Below are 17,688 nucleotides of genomic sequence, written 5' to 3'. Positions count from 1 at the left end.
GATATCATCTACAATGTGACGCATAATTATAAGAGGTAGGATGTAATCTATTAAAAAAGGGAAATGACAAGAATTCATTTCATTCGTTTTTTTTATTTTCCGCTTCTCAATAAGATGGCTCATAAAGAAATCGAATAATATCTCTCGCTAATTCGAAATACTAGTTTTACAGCAAAATTACGCGAACTGATGTTATACGATAAATTGGAGCATTTGTTATTACGTACTACGATTATACAGAATATTTTAATTATAACGCCTAAAGTGTGTGTTAATCGTAATGATATGGTCTTGTAATAACAATAAATTATACTATCTAATGTTTTCTTCGTCATTCTGCGCTCAACGAACTCGTTTAGCTCGCTAATTAACGGATAGTATAACGAAGAATTAATCGAATTATAGCATTAATAAGCTGCCTTAAATTTATTAATTTCCCTGTGAGAAACGCATTTGCACAAAATGCAATTTCGCGAATGCGAAATAAGAAGAAACTTTCATTAAGCGTATTTTTTAAAAAACGAAAAGGAAACTTTGACGCGCTAAAATCGTGTCGAAAGAGGAAAAAATCGATAGAATTAAGATAAATACTGAAAGGGATAAAAATGACAATTTTATAAAACTGCGAAATCATCATCGTTAATCTGACTAATTTTTATATCTTTCATCAGAATTGAATCTACGTGGACGTATCCTCTGTGATTTTATCCTGCACGATTTTTCGAAAAATATTTGCTACCAATCAACTACGTACGCGATTATCATTTTTCCTCTCGTAATTATTATTGCCATTCTCCAGACAGGTGACTATTCTCGACGCCATAGACACACTTTTTCGTTTCCTTTTTTTCTCAATTCGGAAATTAATTATCACTTTACCGAGCAATACGAGCGAAAGGTCTCATGGGTGTATCCGGAATCTTTTACTGGTAATATAATAATCACAATGAGACCCTCGAGTTTCTCCGACTTCAATAATATCACGGCCAATGATAGATCAGGTAAATTCTAATATAAATGTTACGAGCTCATTCGAAGGTTCATTCGGTTCACCCAATTATCAATAATACTTCGCACGCACGTATTGCTAACTACAACTCACACATCATCTTGCATCTGTTCCTTAACAGAATCTCCCTCTCTCTATATCTTTCTTAACGAAACAATGGAAACCATTATTGTACCATAATTGCCTTGCTCGCTCGGTTGAGAGAATATCTTGTGTACGCGAGATTGATGGATCTTGCATTCACTGGGATACTCGCGTATTCGATTATAATTACGTTCTATATTATACTCTATACTTCTATCATATACCATTAACAGTATCATAACTATGCTGCTCTCTCGCGCATATATTTATATTTATATATCATTTTCTCACCATACACACACATCTTCGAACCTTTCACACTCGCATTTCCCATTCGTCTCACGCTCGCCATGAATAAAGTTTAAAAACATTAACGATAATAATATATCTACATATCTTTCTATATTTATATATCATTTGCTGAGATTGTTTGCCGACTCAAGTAAGCGAACAAGTGGATTTTTAAGCGCTGCGAGAAAACAGAGTACGCATGTGTAAACGAAACTTTGTATGAAAAAATTAATTTGTGAACATGATGTGTGTATGCAAGAGTTCGCTCCAAATGTTCGCTTTCTACTGTGAATCCGCGTCGAATGGACCGTGGCAGACGACATGGACATCGCACGCAGAGCAGTATGGTGTCGCTAAACATTATCTTTATACGTTTCTTGCTGTTATTATCAGTGAATCCCTCTTAACATTATTAGTGAGTATTATTTTTCCTTCGAGTAGTAATGGAGGAGACAATCGTGCCACACGACCCTGTGTTATACGTTGCTGTCCCCTTTGCGTGATCCTCCTCCTCTATTAAATCACGGGATATATGTATGACGAGCACTAACGTCGCATTTTCTATCGTACAGTATCATTGTAAATTTGATGACGGGAAGGAAAAAGGGGAGTAGCCCGATAAAGTTTCATTCGAGAACGCTGATTGAGAGAAAAAAAACAGTCCCCGGTTCTTATTACAGTCGTGATTTGCACGCACGCAGTTTTTATGTAATAATCGAGTCGCAAGACGAAAGACTCGGTTATTAATCTTGTCTCGATATAATCGTATCGTTCGTTAGTCTTATTGAAACAACCGAGTTCCTTCTCAACAAAGTATATTTTTAACATTGATATTTACAATTTCCTTTCTACCTTTCATTACCGCTAATACCCTATACCTATTAATGAATTAATAAAACGTGTAGAGGATCGATTTGTTACATATGGATTGCGTGTGCATTAAATAAATGCATATTACACAGGATAATTTAAAGGAAAGATAAGAGAGAGAGAATTCCTTGCTTTTTCATGCAATTATAACAATATGCGATTATCGATGGGTCTAGAATGCGTGATATGTATCTATTTCTTCTTTCGAAATTTATGTTCTTAATCTTGAAATCAAAGAAAAATGCGAATAAAAAGGCTTATTTCAACGATGACTATATCGAGTCATACAGTGATCAGTTAAAAAAACCATCCTTACAAATATACTCGATTTAAAGTATCCTGCGTAAAGCGAATGGACAAAAATTCATACGAAATTATGAAATATTGCACATTAGAAAATGCACACAGTATATATGATATACTTCCCTCGATCGACACACTCACACGCAAATCCAAAGAAGAAGGAAAGAGCTTCAGGTTTCTATCTTTTAGGCGAGCAAGGAGGAACGTTTCATGTATAATTCGATTCATTCTCTCATCGGCGATCGAGAATCGCTATATGTGTAACAACTTATAGGCCAAAAGGATAGGTGGATTTATTTCTTCCTTTCTTTTCTAGGCGGGCGACCGCGTATCTCCTCGTGATATAATATAATCTACGTAGCTGCCCACTAACGTACTTTAATTCTCTTGCGTGTCCTGGAATGCGTATGCAATTTCGTCTTTCGTAAAAGAAAGGAGAAACCGCGCGCATTTCATCGCGACGAAACACGAAGGAGCTCGAACTGTATTTATAAAAATCAAATTCATAATTCTCGTCAAAAGAAAGCTACACCAGATCATGGCGGACGAGCATGGCGTGAATTTATTCATCACATTCTGTTCTCTCAAACAGATATTATTTACCTAATTTGCGAATGTCTCGTATATCGAATGTTCGTTTAAATTCCATTCCGGCATCAGTTGGCACCGGAATGAATATTTACATTTATACGCGTGACTTCTTCCGATAACGTAAGCAAGTAAACGCTCTCTCCATCGATGCAGCATCGGTAGGTGTTCTGAATACAACAGTGAAGCCAACAGATGGAAAAATCTGATATGCTAAAAGTACACGCACTAACGGCAACTCGGTCTACAGGATTGCTAGATTCCCTAAGTAAAAAAATTTCGGAGAGAGGCAAATGCTGAAGAAACATCGTCGATCAGTTACGCACCAAGATGCCTCCTTAGCGTCGAGCATTACGTCATTCCCCTGGGTCATCCCATTTCGCCTCCTCGGCTATTCGATCGAAGCAATCCGAAAGGAACGTATACTGCAAGTATAGGAGTATAAGATCAGCAAAATATATGGATGACGCGACAATCACGTGTGAATTTTACGGATATCGCTAAGAAAGCAATGCTGGTGACTCACGTAAGGTGTGAAGACCTTGAGCCAGCGCGGCGGACGATTGTCTTGGCGCGTGTATTGGAAGCAGAACGCCATCCCATCCTCGTCCACCTCCCATCGGGCGATCGTGCTCCATTGAAACTCCACCACCTGCGACTCCAGAGTACCGTCCTCCTTTGCGGCGTGCAGCTTAAAAGCGGCTGTTCCTACCGCCGGTACCACGTGGCCCTCCTTCCTCGAGTCGCATGGGCAATGCGGGAACACGATGTCGCCGTAACCGCTGAGTTCCCTCGCCAGTTTTAGATACTGCGACATACAATCTCACGTCAAGACAACGATGTATTGAAAATATGCAGAATACTTCAGCGGTACATTCTCTGGATAATTTATCTTGGACGAAAGTGTCGGGAAGTAATCATCATTCGCCATTTACCTGTCCTTGATACCATACTAAGGACTCAAAAGTAAGATTCCCTGTTTTAATACGATTTTTATTTACAACTTATGCACAAATTGGATTTGTGTTAGAATAGGGGCTAATGACTAATTTCAATATAGTTTCCAAGAAGATTGATGAACTTGTCGCATTTTGGCATCAGTTTGAAGATTTCCTCTCGGTAGAAACACCCACTCTTGATGAGTCATTATTGAACAGCATTTTGTACTGGTCCATCAAGAAGCCAATTCGAAGAAAGAAATCTAGACTTCTCTAGAGAAGTTCAAGACTCTTTCTTATGAATTTTCCTCAAAATAATGCCAGACCTCACTTTGTATATCGAATTCAGGAACTTTCGTAATTGTTTTATTGAAACATTATGTAGCTACTTCCTGCAGCCTATAGTTTAGATCTCCTTTCGATTTTCATTTGTTTGATAGAATCGTTGAAGAAATATTTTAAAGAAAAACAATTTCCAGATGACGATACAAAATGATGTTCAAGAATAGTTCAGATATCAAGAGCATCGAGTTTTTACCAAGAAGAAATCTTCAAATTCGAATCAAGATAGGACAATCTTCTTAGAAACTATATTGAAAGTAGTCATTAACTTGTATTTTCACACAATAAATTCGATTTGTGCAAACTATAAATAAAAGTAATGATAAAACAGGAAACCTTACTTTTCGATTCATTCAGTATGCTTACTAAAATTTAAATTCCAATTCTGTGAAAATAAATTCTATTTGAAATTAATTGAAGAATATTGAAGAATTGAAAATTAGATTTATTTTCGTTTCTGAAGCTTGCGATAGAAGATTCTTATTTTAAATTGTCAATTATTCAGAAACCATTGGCGCCTGGATAATTTCACGAAGAAAAAGTCGATTCCAAATTGCCCAAAGAGAACATATTATTAAACGCTAAAGCGACAATACATAGACATCTTATACAAACAATTTCTTCCAGTTGCCACAAACCTCGTGCTTTCTGGACGCATCCTGCAGAGCCTTCAACTGATACAATCTCTCGCCCGCGGTGATATGACCCCTGTTCACCTCGTCGATCGTTTGCCAGAATATCCAAGTCAACGCCTGCTCGCTCAGAGGCCTATTTACATTGAAAAGCCACCTCCTTATCGCTAGACACGTCGCACTGGCGGTCGAGTAGTTCTGAATGTATAAAGTATGCGGGTGTTCGTGAGGTTGCAGCTTCCGCTCTGAAGAATAGTAAAATCACAAATAAGATGACATTCTAGATTTCACTCATTCATCCAGGTCACGATTACGTGACGTGTTTGTAAATATGTTCTTGAACAATCATCTTTAACTTACCAAAATTGTACTCGACAATCTCGAATAGGTAGAAGTACTTGGCCGTCTCCGCGTCTAAGCCGACCCGGGAGCAAACTGCATCGTAAACGTCCTTTACTGACGCCGCTTTCGGGACCGTCACAGTGACGACTTCGCGATCCGGCAATAGAACCTTGAGATCGACTGCAGGTCCCTGATCCCCATCCTCCTCTAATCGATCGGTGAGAAACTCCTGCATCGCGTCACTCTCCGCTATCACGCGCACCGCACATACTTTTTCCAAATACTGTTCGAGACCACGCCTCCTTGCATCGAGCTGTTGCTCGCTCAATCTGCAAATTGCGAACAAATCTTTGATAATTCATGATCCTATGAGGAAAAAGAGGTTTCATCAATTAAATAATTTCTCACGGAGGGTCAAAGTGCAAGGAACAAAATTTACGATTGCACACAAAGTGTCAATGCTAAATAGGACTCGTTCTATCTCTGAATTTTACTGGCAAACGCCTTGAATTAGGATCACAACATTCTAAACACCAACTGATAAAAGAGTACTACAAATCAAAAATATGAAAAAATCCTTGGAGTCCTCTTGAAAAGAGCTCAAAAACAGAGTCCAGACAAAGAACACGCGTTCAAACATGTCCGATTCATGACATATTCGTTCAAGGACGGCAACGAACTTAGGATTCATTTATTATTTTATTTACCGATACCTAAACGCATTTGCATGTAATATTATTGTATAATCCGAGGATATTTACTGGAACGGCCATTTTCCTGGTAGCTTCGGGAAATTGAAGCCTATGAACTCCTTCTTCAGTGCCATGTGCAATGCCGCGAATTCCCGATATCGGCGCGAGCACAAGTGCCTGCCGGCCATATGGACGTTGAAGACTACGTAACGCTCATGTTTCCTCTCACGTACGTGATAATCGGGCACGCTGATCGGCAGAGATCGCTTCTCGCTATAATCTACCGACGCATAGCTGAAGAAGATGTGAAGATGCGTTTAATATATCAAATATTCAAATATTCAAACATTCAAATATTTTTATATATTATATCCATATATATTTTATATTCTTAAAAATATATATTAAATTTTACTTAATACGTATTAATATTTAATAATAAAGTGTGTGCATCTAGATTTTGATCGAACGCAATTTAGATAAATACGATTTTATTGGAAAGGTTATTATAAGTCAAAGGTTATTATAACACTGAGGATCTTATCGATGAAATAATCACTCATCTTTCTGTTCGATTGCGCTGTAAATTAAATGCAAAATCCGAAAAACATATTACATACCTCAAATCCTCGCAAGGCTCCAGCCTCTCCGCTTCCTGCGGCGTCACGGAGATGACAGTCAAGGTGAGAACATCGCCGCCAGATTTGATGAGATCCACCACCTGCTTGTGAGTGGCGCCTTCGACGCTGACGTTATTCCTGCAAACAGAAGCGGCACGGTTTTTGCGTTACAGTATAATATCGCCGAAATATAATTTGAACCGACTTTAATCGCGACTGCGGCACACCCGTTGGATTCCATCGTCTGCGATTCTCGATCCACTCGCATTGCAACGCGGTCATGTAACACGTCAACATATTCGTGCGGGGATCTTATCAGCGCGCGAGCTAATCTGCAAACGGGCAGGCGCGGCGATTCGCGCCAACTGTTTCGTTTCCACGAACGATCGATCGCGAGAGGAGAGAAATTCGCGCGCGGGAAAGTCGCGCGATGATTTTCGCTTCGACACATCCGGCTCCACGATCCGGTTTGCGACGAGGAGGCCTTCGACGGGTCTGGTCGCGGCCCCTCGATCGTTTGTTCAACCAGTCGAAAGGGAATAGGATATTGTACAATCGCGGCCTTTTGCTCCGTTTTTCTTTTCTCCTTTTTTTTTTTACGACACGAGTTTCGAATTCCGACGGTGAAAGGACACGGTCAGGCGATTGGTCCAGAACACGGGGGCACGGTTCTCTCGGCGGAGATCGGCAAATGTCGCCTACCATGGATTTTCACATCTGCGTGCGAGATAAGGCGCGTGATGCGCTTTATACCCCGTTTTATTCCCTATCGCGTGTACCGGGTGGACTCGAATCATATATGACATCTGTCTTCCGAACCAAAGCTTTCAATCGAGGCGACTACTTGTCGTTAGAAATATAAAAAATTTGTTTTCTTTTTCTAACAGAAAACAAACGTTTGAAAAAAACAAATTTATTTCTTCATTTGTTTAATACAATATTATGTTTCTCCATATTTTTTTGCTATAGAATATAATAAAAAAGAGTTCCTCCAAAGTTCTTATATTTTTAATTTATCTTTTTGGAAAGTAATTTTAATAAATATTTATTTTAATAAATTTTTATTTTAATAAATTAATATCAACGACTTTAAAGAGAAATTATAACATAACATAATTTTTGGATAATTTTCAGTTAGATGTATAGGAAAAATTTTTATTATGTATAATTTTAATTGAAAATTATCTGAATTTAGTCATATATGATATTATTATAATCGCAAACATCTCATTAATCCGTTACTTTTGAAAAAGAAATGTACGAACTATAGTCTTTTTTATATTATATTTTATATTATATTATTTTATATTTTTATATTATTTTTATATTATATTAAAATAGTGACTAAAGTATTTTTACAAATGACAAATTGTGTTTTTGTATCTATAATAAAGATAATTGATTCAAACTCAATTTTGATTCATTTATAAAAAATTTATCTAATTAAAAAATAATTATATAACTATATAGACAGATGCGATTTATATTTAAAATAATAGTGATTAGTTCAAATCTATCAACTAAAAGGTCAAAAATAATGGAAGATCAATTTGTAATAATCAAAAAGATATATATGAAAACAAAATTTTAAAAAGAAACCGAGGCTTGTTATTTTTTTCATCATACTTTAAGGAAAATCATACTTTAAGGAGAAATATTTTGTTCTTTCCTATTTAATCTCTACTTGTCATATTATATAATTTTAAATCAAATCCTAAAAGTATGTGTAATTTTATACATTTTTCAAATATTATATCTTTTTTTCTTTGTAATTATTTTTGCTAAATATTGTCGAAGAAATAGATGAGGTCAGAGTTCAATTAGATCGTAATACAAGAAGGAGGATGAATGGTCGATTTAACGCTCGACGCTGAAATCAATTACATGTATCAAAGCCATGGCAAAGATGCGAAACGCACTGCACTCGTTGAATGCAAATTTTCCTCTCTGTGACGTATACATCAAATTATCTGCTATATATAACACAGCTTACACAGAATTATTTCGTTATCTAATGAAATTAGATCGGCAGATGAGGGGTGAAGCGTCAATAAACGGCACCGCGTGTGCACTGTAATCTGTTAACAGAAGATAATGTGCTTTTTATGAGTGAAATTCATGAGATCGTAATATTATAATAATTTGAATACGTGACACAGAAAGATAGAAAGAGAGAGAGAGAGAGAGAGAGAGAGAGAGAGGGAGGGAGGGAGGGAGAGGGATAATACGCAATTCGCTTCCTTTGTTCGAAATTCTCATTCACAAAGTACGGCCGAACCCGCTAATTACGTCTAATTGGGACAACAAAGCGTATAGAACTTATAATGATTTGCACCTACGTTAATGGGGCCCTTAATGATCAACGCAACTCTCTGACTGCTCATTTAGTCGAACGCAATAAGCGGCTTCTTTATATAATATTCACACTTATCGTTGCTCGTTAAGCCTTCTCCTTCACAGAGATCTTAGCTTCAACTACACTTTATCCAGTTTAATTTATAATTTCCGAATTAAATTACGCGCTCCCCCTTTTTACGGCCGAAAATAACTTCTCTTCGTATTCTTGAAAAACATGTTTCACTACAAAAAATCTGCGCATATGATAATTTTCTAACTACAGAAAGAATTGTAGAAACCATATAAAGAGTAAGCCTTTCAATAACATTATAACACGAGTGTAACATAAGAAAGAAAGTCATACGGAATATGCATAAGTAATAAAAAAACGTATAATGCGATTGCGATTTTCTTACGTAAGCAATATTTAGTTTTGGAAAGTTAACGAAACGCAGAAATAAAAAGATTATTGACACACAAATCTCGAAGTGAAGAAGCGATAGTGTTGACATTTCAGCGGGGACTTGAGAAATCGTTATTTCATCTGAACAGGTGACGTAGCAAGTAATGAACGGCAGCGATCGGTGTCGCTGCAGGAACCGCAAAACTGGCCTGAAGTGAAAGGCAAAGGAAAAGTCTCGATCGATCTCTCACAGAGCGAGAAGAGAAGAACTAAGCTGGAGTGAAGAAAATATTAACGAATTGTGTGTTTGAAGAAAAAATGACGAATATAATAACAATCTCTCGCAATCCTGAGGAACTGGCTCGAGAAAACGAAGCTGTGAAATCGACGAACGCGACGAACCGAACCAGACGGTCCTTGAACCGCGCAAGGTTTATGGGAACCTTGGACCTGCGACTCGCACGCACGTATTTACAGTTGCAAACAGACTTCATCCCCGGACACACACTATCACAAATAGACGCGGAGCTGCTCGTGAGAGAGATGCTTGCGATACATCGATTGCATCAACATCATTAGATTTTATTGTGGTATTTTTACTCTTTCTTCCAATCGTTAAATCTCATCAATTTGTCCAATCGTTATCTCACATTGGTATCAAAATATATTATTCATGCCTGAAGCCCAATTAATGTTGACAAAATTCGATTCGTGTCATTCCTAGATATTTTCGAACACATATATATTTTGTACACATTTTTATCATACGTGTTACTTTCGATTTTATGATTTCTATGATGATCGGAATATCATGAGACTTAAATTTGTTGGGAATAAGCTATTGCATATATATGTACATGGTTAAATACTCTCTATGCAATAAATTCAAGTAGAACAAAGCGACAATGTTATAAGCAAATTAGCTTTTAATTAAACAGTTTGGAGAACACAATTACCGCGTACGAGGTACGGTGCCGGGTGGTTAATGATCAGGTATGCAAATCCAAGGGCGTTAACGATCGCATCGACGAAAATTGCAAATGCTCAGTCAGATAGTGGGCTAGCTAACGCAACAGTTAATTGGCGATGATAAAGATAATGGACAATAGTAGCGTTTATCATAAGTGAACATCAACGATCTTCTCAAACATTAAAACGAGAAAGAACTTTGAAGCATAAATTCATTATCAGATCAGATCGAGATAATCGTTTAAAAATGATAATGGATGAGACTCGGGGATATATGATACCTTATCCTCTGGCCCGGCGAGAGCAAATGATAGAGAGAAACTCGAAATTCAAATAATCAGTTGTGTGTTATGTGTGTATATGACTATAGAGACCGGTTTAAGCAAGCACGACAGATTTTGCATCATTTTTTCAGTTGAGCATGTTTGTCGCGTTGTATAAACTTTATTATTTTTACATCAGAATTTTTACTCTAGCAAATGCTCTCTCTCTCTCTCTCTCATGCGCGTACATATTGAGATTTGTTCTATTAGACTTCACGTTTTAATAATAATTAGCGCGATTATTCCTTTGTTATTCTAATTATATTACCAATAATCGCCTAAAATTTATATATATTATACTTAAAAAAAAAATTTTTTTTAAAATTTGTTAAGTGATTTTTTTTACTTTCGCCTATTTATTTTACTTTCGCATGATTATTAATCCATATTATTAATTTATAATATATTATATGTATTACATTATTGAAAGCCTCATTTATTTATTGTAAAAATTCCAATCAGCTGATATCTGTCAGTTAGCGCTGAGCGCAATAAAACAATCGATATCAATTAATCATTATAATATAGCATCCTTATTTAAAAAAAAAAACACATAAATTATAATATCTCACCAGAGCTATAATCCTGAAGAGCCACGATCGAAAACAGAGTTAGCGGTTGTAACTAATCCTCCGCATGAATATGCATATAACTACTGCGTGATTAAGCTATTTCTGTAGCGATGTAAATAAATGCGGACTTTGTATGTGTATGTACAATTTATAGAGTGGTGTGTTATTTCAATTGTTAAACGGAAAAGTAAAGTCCAGATCCATTCATTATCGTCGTATTTTGCAAGTCAATATTTAGATATTTTTGAGGAGAGTCGCGAAGGTGCTTTTACGTGTTTACGACATTTTGGAGCAAAAATATATGACATTAGCGTCGAAATTGCTAAGCAGCGCTTTTTCTCAAATAAAAATTTCATATTTAAGAATATAGATTGTATTTATGTTTAAAATCGTTTAAACATTTCTCGTTGATAATTCCGATAAAATAAAACGTTGAATAATGTTACATTAAAATCGCATTAAGTCTCTCTCCTTGAAAATCTCGATAATGCGGAATAAACGCGTGCGTGGCTCCTTTGAAAATGCCAAGAATATCGACGATTTGCAGGGAAACAAGAAACGTCATAACGTTGATTATCAGTAATACACAATAATAACAGTCGAATCTCGATTTGTAATTACTCGTCATATCTAGAGAGCGCGGAATTTAAATTCCTCACTTTGAATCACTCGTCTATCAATCTACGTCACCTCTCGAGTCCTTAAGACCCTTTCTACGTGTCATTCTTACTCGTGTAAGCTGCGAGACGTATCAAGGCCAAATCTCGCGCCTCGACGTGTTCGCCATCCAATTATACGAATGCCTCGACGCAATTGTTGGCGCACAGCCCGAAACGATCGAGGATCATCGCGCCAGAACGCATTCGAAGCCTAAGGGCGCTCCGAGGGAGGTGACAAGAGCGAGATTGGGGGACGAAACACGAGGACACGATTCTCCGTCTACTCACACTTCCAGGATACGATCGCCCTTGCGGACCCCGGCCTTCTCGGCGGCGCCTCGCGGCAGAACCGCGCTGACGTGCTGCAGCGGCGCGTACAGCTCGCCATTGATGCTCCGTAGCTGTCCACCTTCGCTGACCTGGCCGCGTACGTTGAACCCGAAGCCCGTCTCCGTCTTGTAGATGGTCACGCATCGCGGACCCTGGCCGACCGGGTCCGGACGGTCCTGGCCCGGGGGATGCTGCGGCACCCGCGCGGCGTTGTTGTTCACCATCGTCACGCTCGTCGCGTTCCTCGCACTACGATCGTCCTGATTCGTGGCTGGCAAGCGGTGCACCTCCGACTCGCAATCCGCCATCTTGCACTCTGGCCGCCCATTCACGGCGACCGCTACTGCTACGCGCCGTTCTAGGGATGAATCCTCGATTCGCGGCGACTCTCGTATCGACGTAATCTCGAACGTTGTTGGAGCCAAAGCAAACCAGTTGGACGACACGTTCAACTATCGATACCGGGATTTTCGTCGGGATTGGACATTTACCGGTAAACTGTAATAATAGTTTACGTCTGCGTGTAAGCTAAGTAAATTACATTGTAAACTGTGTCAACAAGTAGTAATCTATGAAATATGGCTTATCGAAACTGTTTCCATTATGTTGCCCGACTGATAATTCGTTTCGTTTCCCTAGCGAAGTGGGAACGTAGGAGTGGGGATATCTATTCTACGTTTACATGAGTGTTCCTATTCCTATATTCACCTCTCTAGGGGAATAAATCATTGACGAACAGTATATATAGTTTATCTGGTTTAAATATAATGATACAAATTTAATCTTTTATGATATCACGAAAAATCAAAGATAAGGAAAGATAAATAAAGAACTGATTGATAAAAAAGAAAATAAATTTTATATATTATTATATCATACGAATATATTTTATACGTATTAATATTTTAATTAACATTTTATTTTATAATTTAATTATTGTTTTTTGCATTCTGATATTTAATTTATAATAGTTTACATAGTTTATATTTAAAAAATCCATCTGAACATCATGTGAACAATATTTAAACAATTCATGTAAACGTAATTTAAAATCTTCAATATTAATTTTGAATATATGCTATGAAACAGCGATAAAAAATAAAAAGAATATATTTTATTGACAGAATGTGCCTTTAATAGCATCATTAACATCAGCAATAGTATAATTAATTTAAAATTCAATTTTTCTTTAATTTTTGAATCTATCTCAGTAAGAAATCTGCTAAATCGGTCGAGATTTTTCAGACTTCTGAGAGAAATTATTTCACTTCTGTAGAAAAGATCGAGAAAAATCATAATTTTCTTTTACTTCTTTCAAGTTTTTTAAATAAATAAAAAAATTTCTCAAATTCACTCACGATATCAATATATTGCTGTAAAGCAATGTAGATGTCGTCTCGTATATGAAATCGCTCTAAAATGTCATCTTGCCGCCTTTCATCTTTTGCGGTCATTGATCTTCGCCGCCTCTGTCGGTAGCGCAGCTGAAACCGACAGATGGAGTCGGTCTGTTATGAAAATCACTGCTGACAGTATTGCTGATGGTCACCAAGAACGTGCTGCCATCAGTTATTTGAGTTCTCTAATTGTAAATTATTCATCAGACGCGCGCACAATGCGAGATTTAATTTATTTTTTATCATTCTCGACTGTTCGTTGCACGTCCATTTAATAATAGAAACACGTGACGAAAATAAGATGTTAATGAGATAGTAACGAGTATCGTTCTCTTTTTCGTTTTTTCAGAACAAGATACCCATTATGTCAGAAATGTTTTTATAATCGCGCATTTTCATCTCTTTTTTATTGATGCTGAAGTAATTTTTATTTGTAAAAATTTTCTAGAATAATACGATAAATATCGAACAGCAATTCTCATTATTGAATTATCGACAAGTTACATAGTTCCCTTTATTATGTCGGTCAAAGAATCGTTCCGTTATTTTTTAAAGCTCGGTGAAATTATATTTTTTACAAAGTAAAGCAAATTTATTATATTATTTACAAAGTAAAGTAAATTTATTATATCATTTACAAAGTAAGGCAAATTTTACTATTTTAAGAGTACAAAAATCTTTTTGTACGTGCATATTATTGATCACACAATCATCTCGAATATTCATTTATAAAATAAATAATAAACGGATTTTATTATATAATCTAAATATTTGTCGCTTAAATTCCATAAAATAATGTTTACACGCCATACCTGGTGGTTTACTTTAATTTCGATCGCACACGTACATCCGCGGTATTTAATTTCCGTCACGCAATTCATATGTTACACAGGTCTAAAGGATTTAATCTCCGTGTGTTTCTCTACCTTATGTTACTTTGGCTTTATTTACAGTTGTTCGTATATAATTATCTTATCTAAAAACACATTATGGAATAACAAGGCAGATTTCATTTTAAAGATAAACACGTTTTTTTTCTACGTAATATATACATATACAACTTGTATGTGTTCAGGGATTTTGAAAAGGATTTTAAGGAAATGAGAGAAAGAAATGGAGAAACAAATAAAATTTCTCTCTCTAATATTAGTGTAACATTGCAGCAATATTGCATTAATTAATAATATTGCTGCAATATTCTGTACTGTATGGGATCTCTGTTTTTCCCCTGTGCCCTTCCATTTTACATTTTACCACGCAAATTAATTTCACGTGTTAATCATCGTCGATGTATTACATCTATGATTAATATCAATTATTAATTAAGGGCCGCAACCGTTTATTATCCTGCCTCAGTGTCGCAACATCAGCGAAGTGAAGCGGAAAGATAAATTATATATCGCTCGTAGTCTCTCTTTACAAACTGTAACAGCCAAAGTGACGTTAACGACATCACGATATTACATCCTTGTGCGAGAGAATATTATTACGTAGGATGATGTGTGTATGTGTGTGTGTGTGTGTGTGTGTGTCTGCAACGGAAGTGGCATTGCATCAAGTGCAGAGGTGATATGGAAATTTGCTCGCATTTTATCTCCTATACACGTAAAAAGTGAAGTGCAGTTACAAGGGTTAAAAGAGTCGACGCGCGTTCTGTCATTCGTGTATATCATACAAACATAATTGTTGCATAGCATTAGAGAAAGAGATTCCATTTCTCTCTCTTTCTCTCTCTCTCTCGAATTATACAGTAACAAGCTTTAATCAAGCCGCGTTTTTTTACGCCAAACTATTTTTTATTTACAAACTTTCAGAGAGAGAGAGAGAGAGAGAGAGATGGTATGAAAATATTTTCTCATCCGCGAAAACTTTCTATATTTTCTCGGTATAAAATAAATTCGATACCTTTCTCTTTGCCCCCCCGCTCCCCTCCGTTTCGCTATACTTGTCATTCTCCATTTCCAGCTCTGTCAAATTTCGACGAGAAACGGTTTGGACAAACTGGAGAAACAATGAAAGTGAGAGAGGGAGAGAGGGGGAGGAGGGGTTGGACATTCGCGTTGAGGAAACCGACCGTGGCCTTTCACCTGCAGGAAATCCCATGATTGATGCCACATGGCGCAATGTTACTACTGCATTATATGCACGCGCACACATTGTATGCACTCCCCGATAACTACGGGGCGAATGCATACTGCAATAACTCGATATGTAAACCGATGACGTACAGTGCGTCCTGATGAAGGGGTGCCCTAAACGCGTTTACGACGCACTTCGTCAACACGGACCTTCCGCAACACGTATCAACGATACAGTATCCTCGCGCTAGGAAACGCAATAATTGACCGAAGAAGGCGTTTTCGTGTTTTCTCCCTCCCCTTCTATCTCACGCTGTCAATATTTACGACATAGTTTTTTACGACGTCGTTTCTTCCCCCCTTTTTCCCCGCGCAAACTTATTCAAAATGGTGCAAAATTTTACGGATGTAGGTCCTCCGAAAATCAAACGCATTTTCGTGTCTTTCTTAATTAAAAAGTTAATTTATATTTCAACACACAAACATTTCAATAAATAAATTTCCTTAGCTACTTATTATCACGGCTTGCGCCGTGAACTTTATGATTGCAGCAATGAAGAATTTCTTAATTCAAATCTGGATAATTTATTCGGACGCAAATATTTTATGATAATTTATATCCTCCAAACAACGCGGGGCGTAGAATGTTAATCTTTAATTGTGCATTTCTCTCGGATATCGAGACATCGAGAAATGCGTATTCATTGGTCACTGAAAAAAATATGGATTTAATTAAACACTTCACCCTCTCCTTTAAATCGAAGTGCGCGCGAATCACGGCTGCCGAGGAGACTTCTGCGTCGGAGACACTCGAAGCAGAGATCGATTATAATCCTTTAAACGGAAATTCAATAATCGTAATCTCGCGCCAAATCGAACAGCAACACATCCCATTTACATGGATAATCCCCGACTTCTCGGGAGAAGCGGCGTGTCGATGTCGCGCGGTTAATGACGCACACGCACGTTTGACATTTCGGGCCGACTCCGACCTGCGAGTCAGCTGATCGCTTTCGCGATGCGACGAGTCTCTCCCTCGGCGAAAGCGCGGGCGCGACGTCAAATTTCAAAGCGTCGCGACGTCGTCGCCTCGCTCTCGCACACGTCCAGCTGCATCCGGAGCATCCGCCCACAGGCGCACACGTGACGCGGGGACGTATCCGCGCGACGACGCGGCGCGGCGCGTCGCGACGCCGCGCGCGCGTCGCCACTGCTGCAGAACGGCCGTATAACGTAGAGAAAGTCAGTCCCGACGTTGGCGCTGCAACAGACGTATAGGACGCACCTCCTTGTAAAAGCCGCCCTCGCTTCTCCCACCCTCCTCCGGTACCATCCGCGATAATATTCCGATTATCAGTCGCGCGGAGGATCTGCAGGAGAAAGAGAGAAAAAAATAAATAAATACAGAAAGATCAGCGCCCACATCGCATTCTCTCTCGTGTGGAGCGAGTAAATATTTTAAGGGACCAGGAAGAGATTTTTGTTTCAACGGAGTGAGATTGATCCACCCCGGTCGAGTGAAGTTAACGAAGAGGGGGGGGTTTACTTCTGGAGTGATCAACGACGAAGGAAGCGGGTCGGTGCACGCGGTGCCTTTCTCTTTCGTTTTTCGCGCGGGCCTGTTTCGTCAGTTTCCGGTCCCGCCCCTAGCGGGGTGACTCCGTCAGACTTCCGATCTCCCGCCGAGGATCCACCGAGACGTTCCAAAGTGGCCGGGTGACAGCCTCTCTCCCTGCTTGTCGCGGATGCATCGTATATCCTCGTCGCAGCACGTCCCGGCAGCCAACATGCTTTCGTCCTCGAGGGCTTTCCCGCCGATTCTCGTCGTGGCGCTCTTCGTCTGCATCGGTGAGTGCGTTAGAATCGAATCACCTCGCTTCGAATAAGTGTTAAAGTACTGCTGAAGAAA

At 38.3% G+C, this 17,688-nt stretch overlaps 2 protein-coding genes across 3 annotated transcripts in view; one reads left to right on the top strand and one right to left on the bottom strand.

Annotated features, from left to right (window-relative positions):
* Window positions 1-73: 73 nt before the first annotated feature.
* Window positions 74-12,797, bottom strand: Snx27 (sorting nexin 27). Of its 2 annotated transcripts, none has more exons than XM_083106268.1 (7): window positions 12,263-12,797; window positions 6,712-6,849; window positions 6,161-6,385; window positions 5,418-5,728; window positions 5,064-5,302; window positions 3,672-3,953; window positions 74-3,570 (listed from the first exon to the last, which is right to left on the bottom strand). In XM_083106268.1, the coding sequence occupies exons 1-7, from the start codon at window positions 12,610-12,612 to the stop codon at window positions 3,502-3,504; spliced, it is 1,614 nt and encodes a 537-aa protein (XP_082962394.1). In that variant the 5' UTR covers window positions 12,613-12,797; the 3' UTR covers window positions 74-3,501. The 2 variants fall into 2 exon arrangements, with proteins under 2 accessions (XP_082962394.1, XP_082962403.1); XM_083106277.1 differs by lacking the exon at window positions 12,263-12,797 and adding an exon at window positions 6,917-7,526.
* Window positions 12,798-16,915: 4,118 nt separating this feature from the next.
* Window positions 16,916-17,688, top strand: part of LOC145975618 (uncharacterized) — a 109,194-nt gene continuing 108,421 nt past the window's right edge. Inside the window, exon 1 of the mRNA XM_083106217.1 lies at window positions 16,916-17,627. Coding sequence (XP_082962343.1) covers window positions 17,525-17,627 — 103 coding nt within the window. The 5' untranslated portion in view covers window positions 16,916-17,524. The remainder of the gene's footprint in view (window positions 17,628-17,688) is intronic.

The sequence above is a fragment of the Camponotus vicinus genome, unplaced genomic scaffold, assembly GCF_025532165.1.
Source record: "Camponotus vicinus isolate PSW18456_S1 unplaced genomic scaffold, iyCamVici1.0 SCAF_1, whole genome shotgun sequence".
Classification (NCBI taxonomy): Eukaryota; Metazoa; Arthropoda; class Insecta; order Hymenoptera; family Formicidae; genus Camponotus; species Camponotus vicinus.
This window is presented reverse-complemented; position numbering and strand designations above follow the sequence as displayed.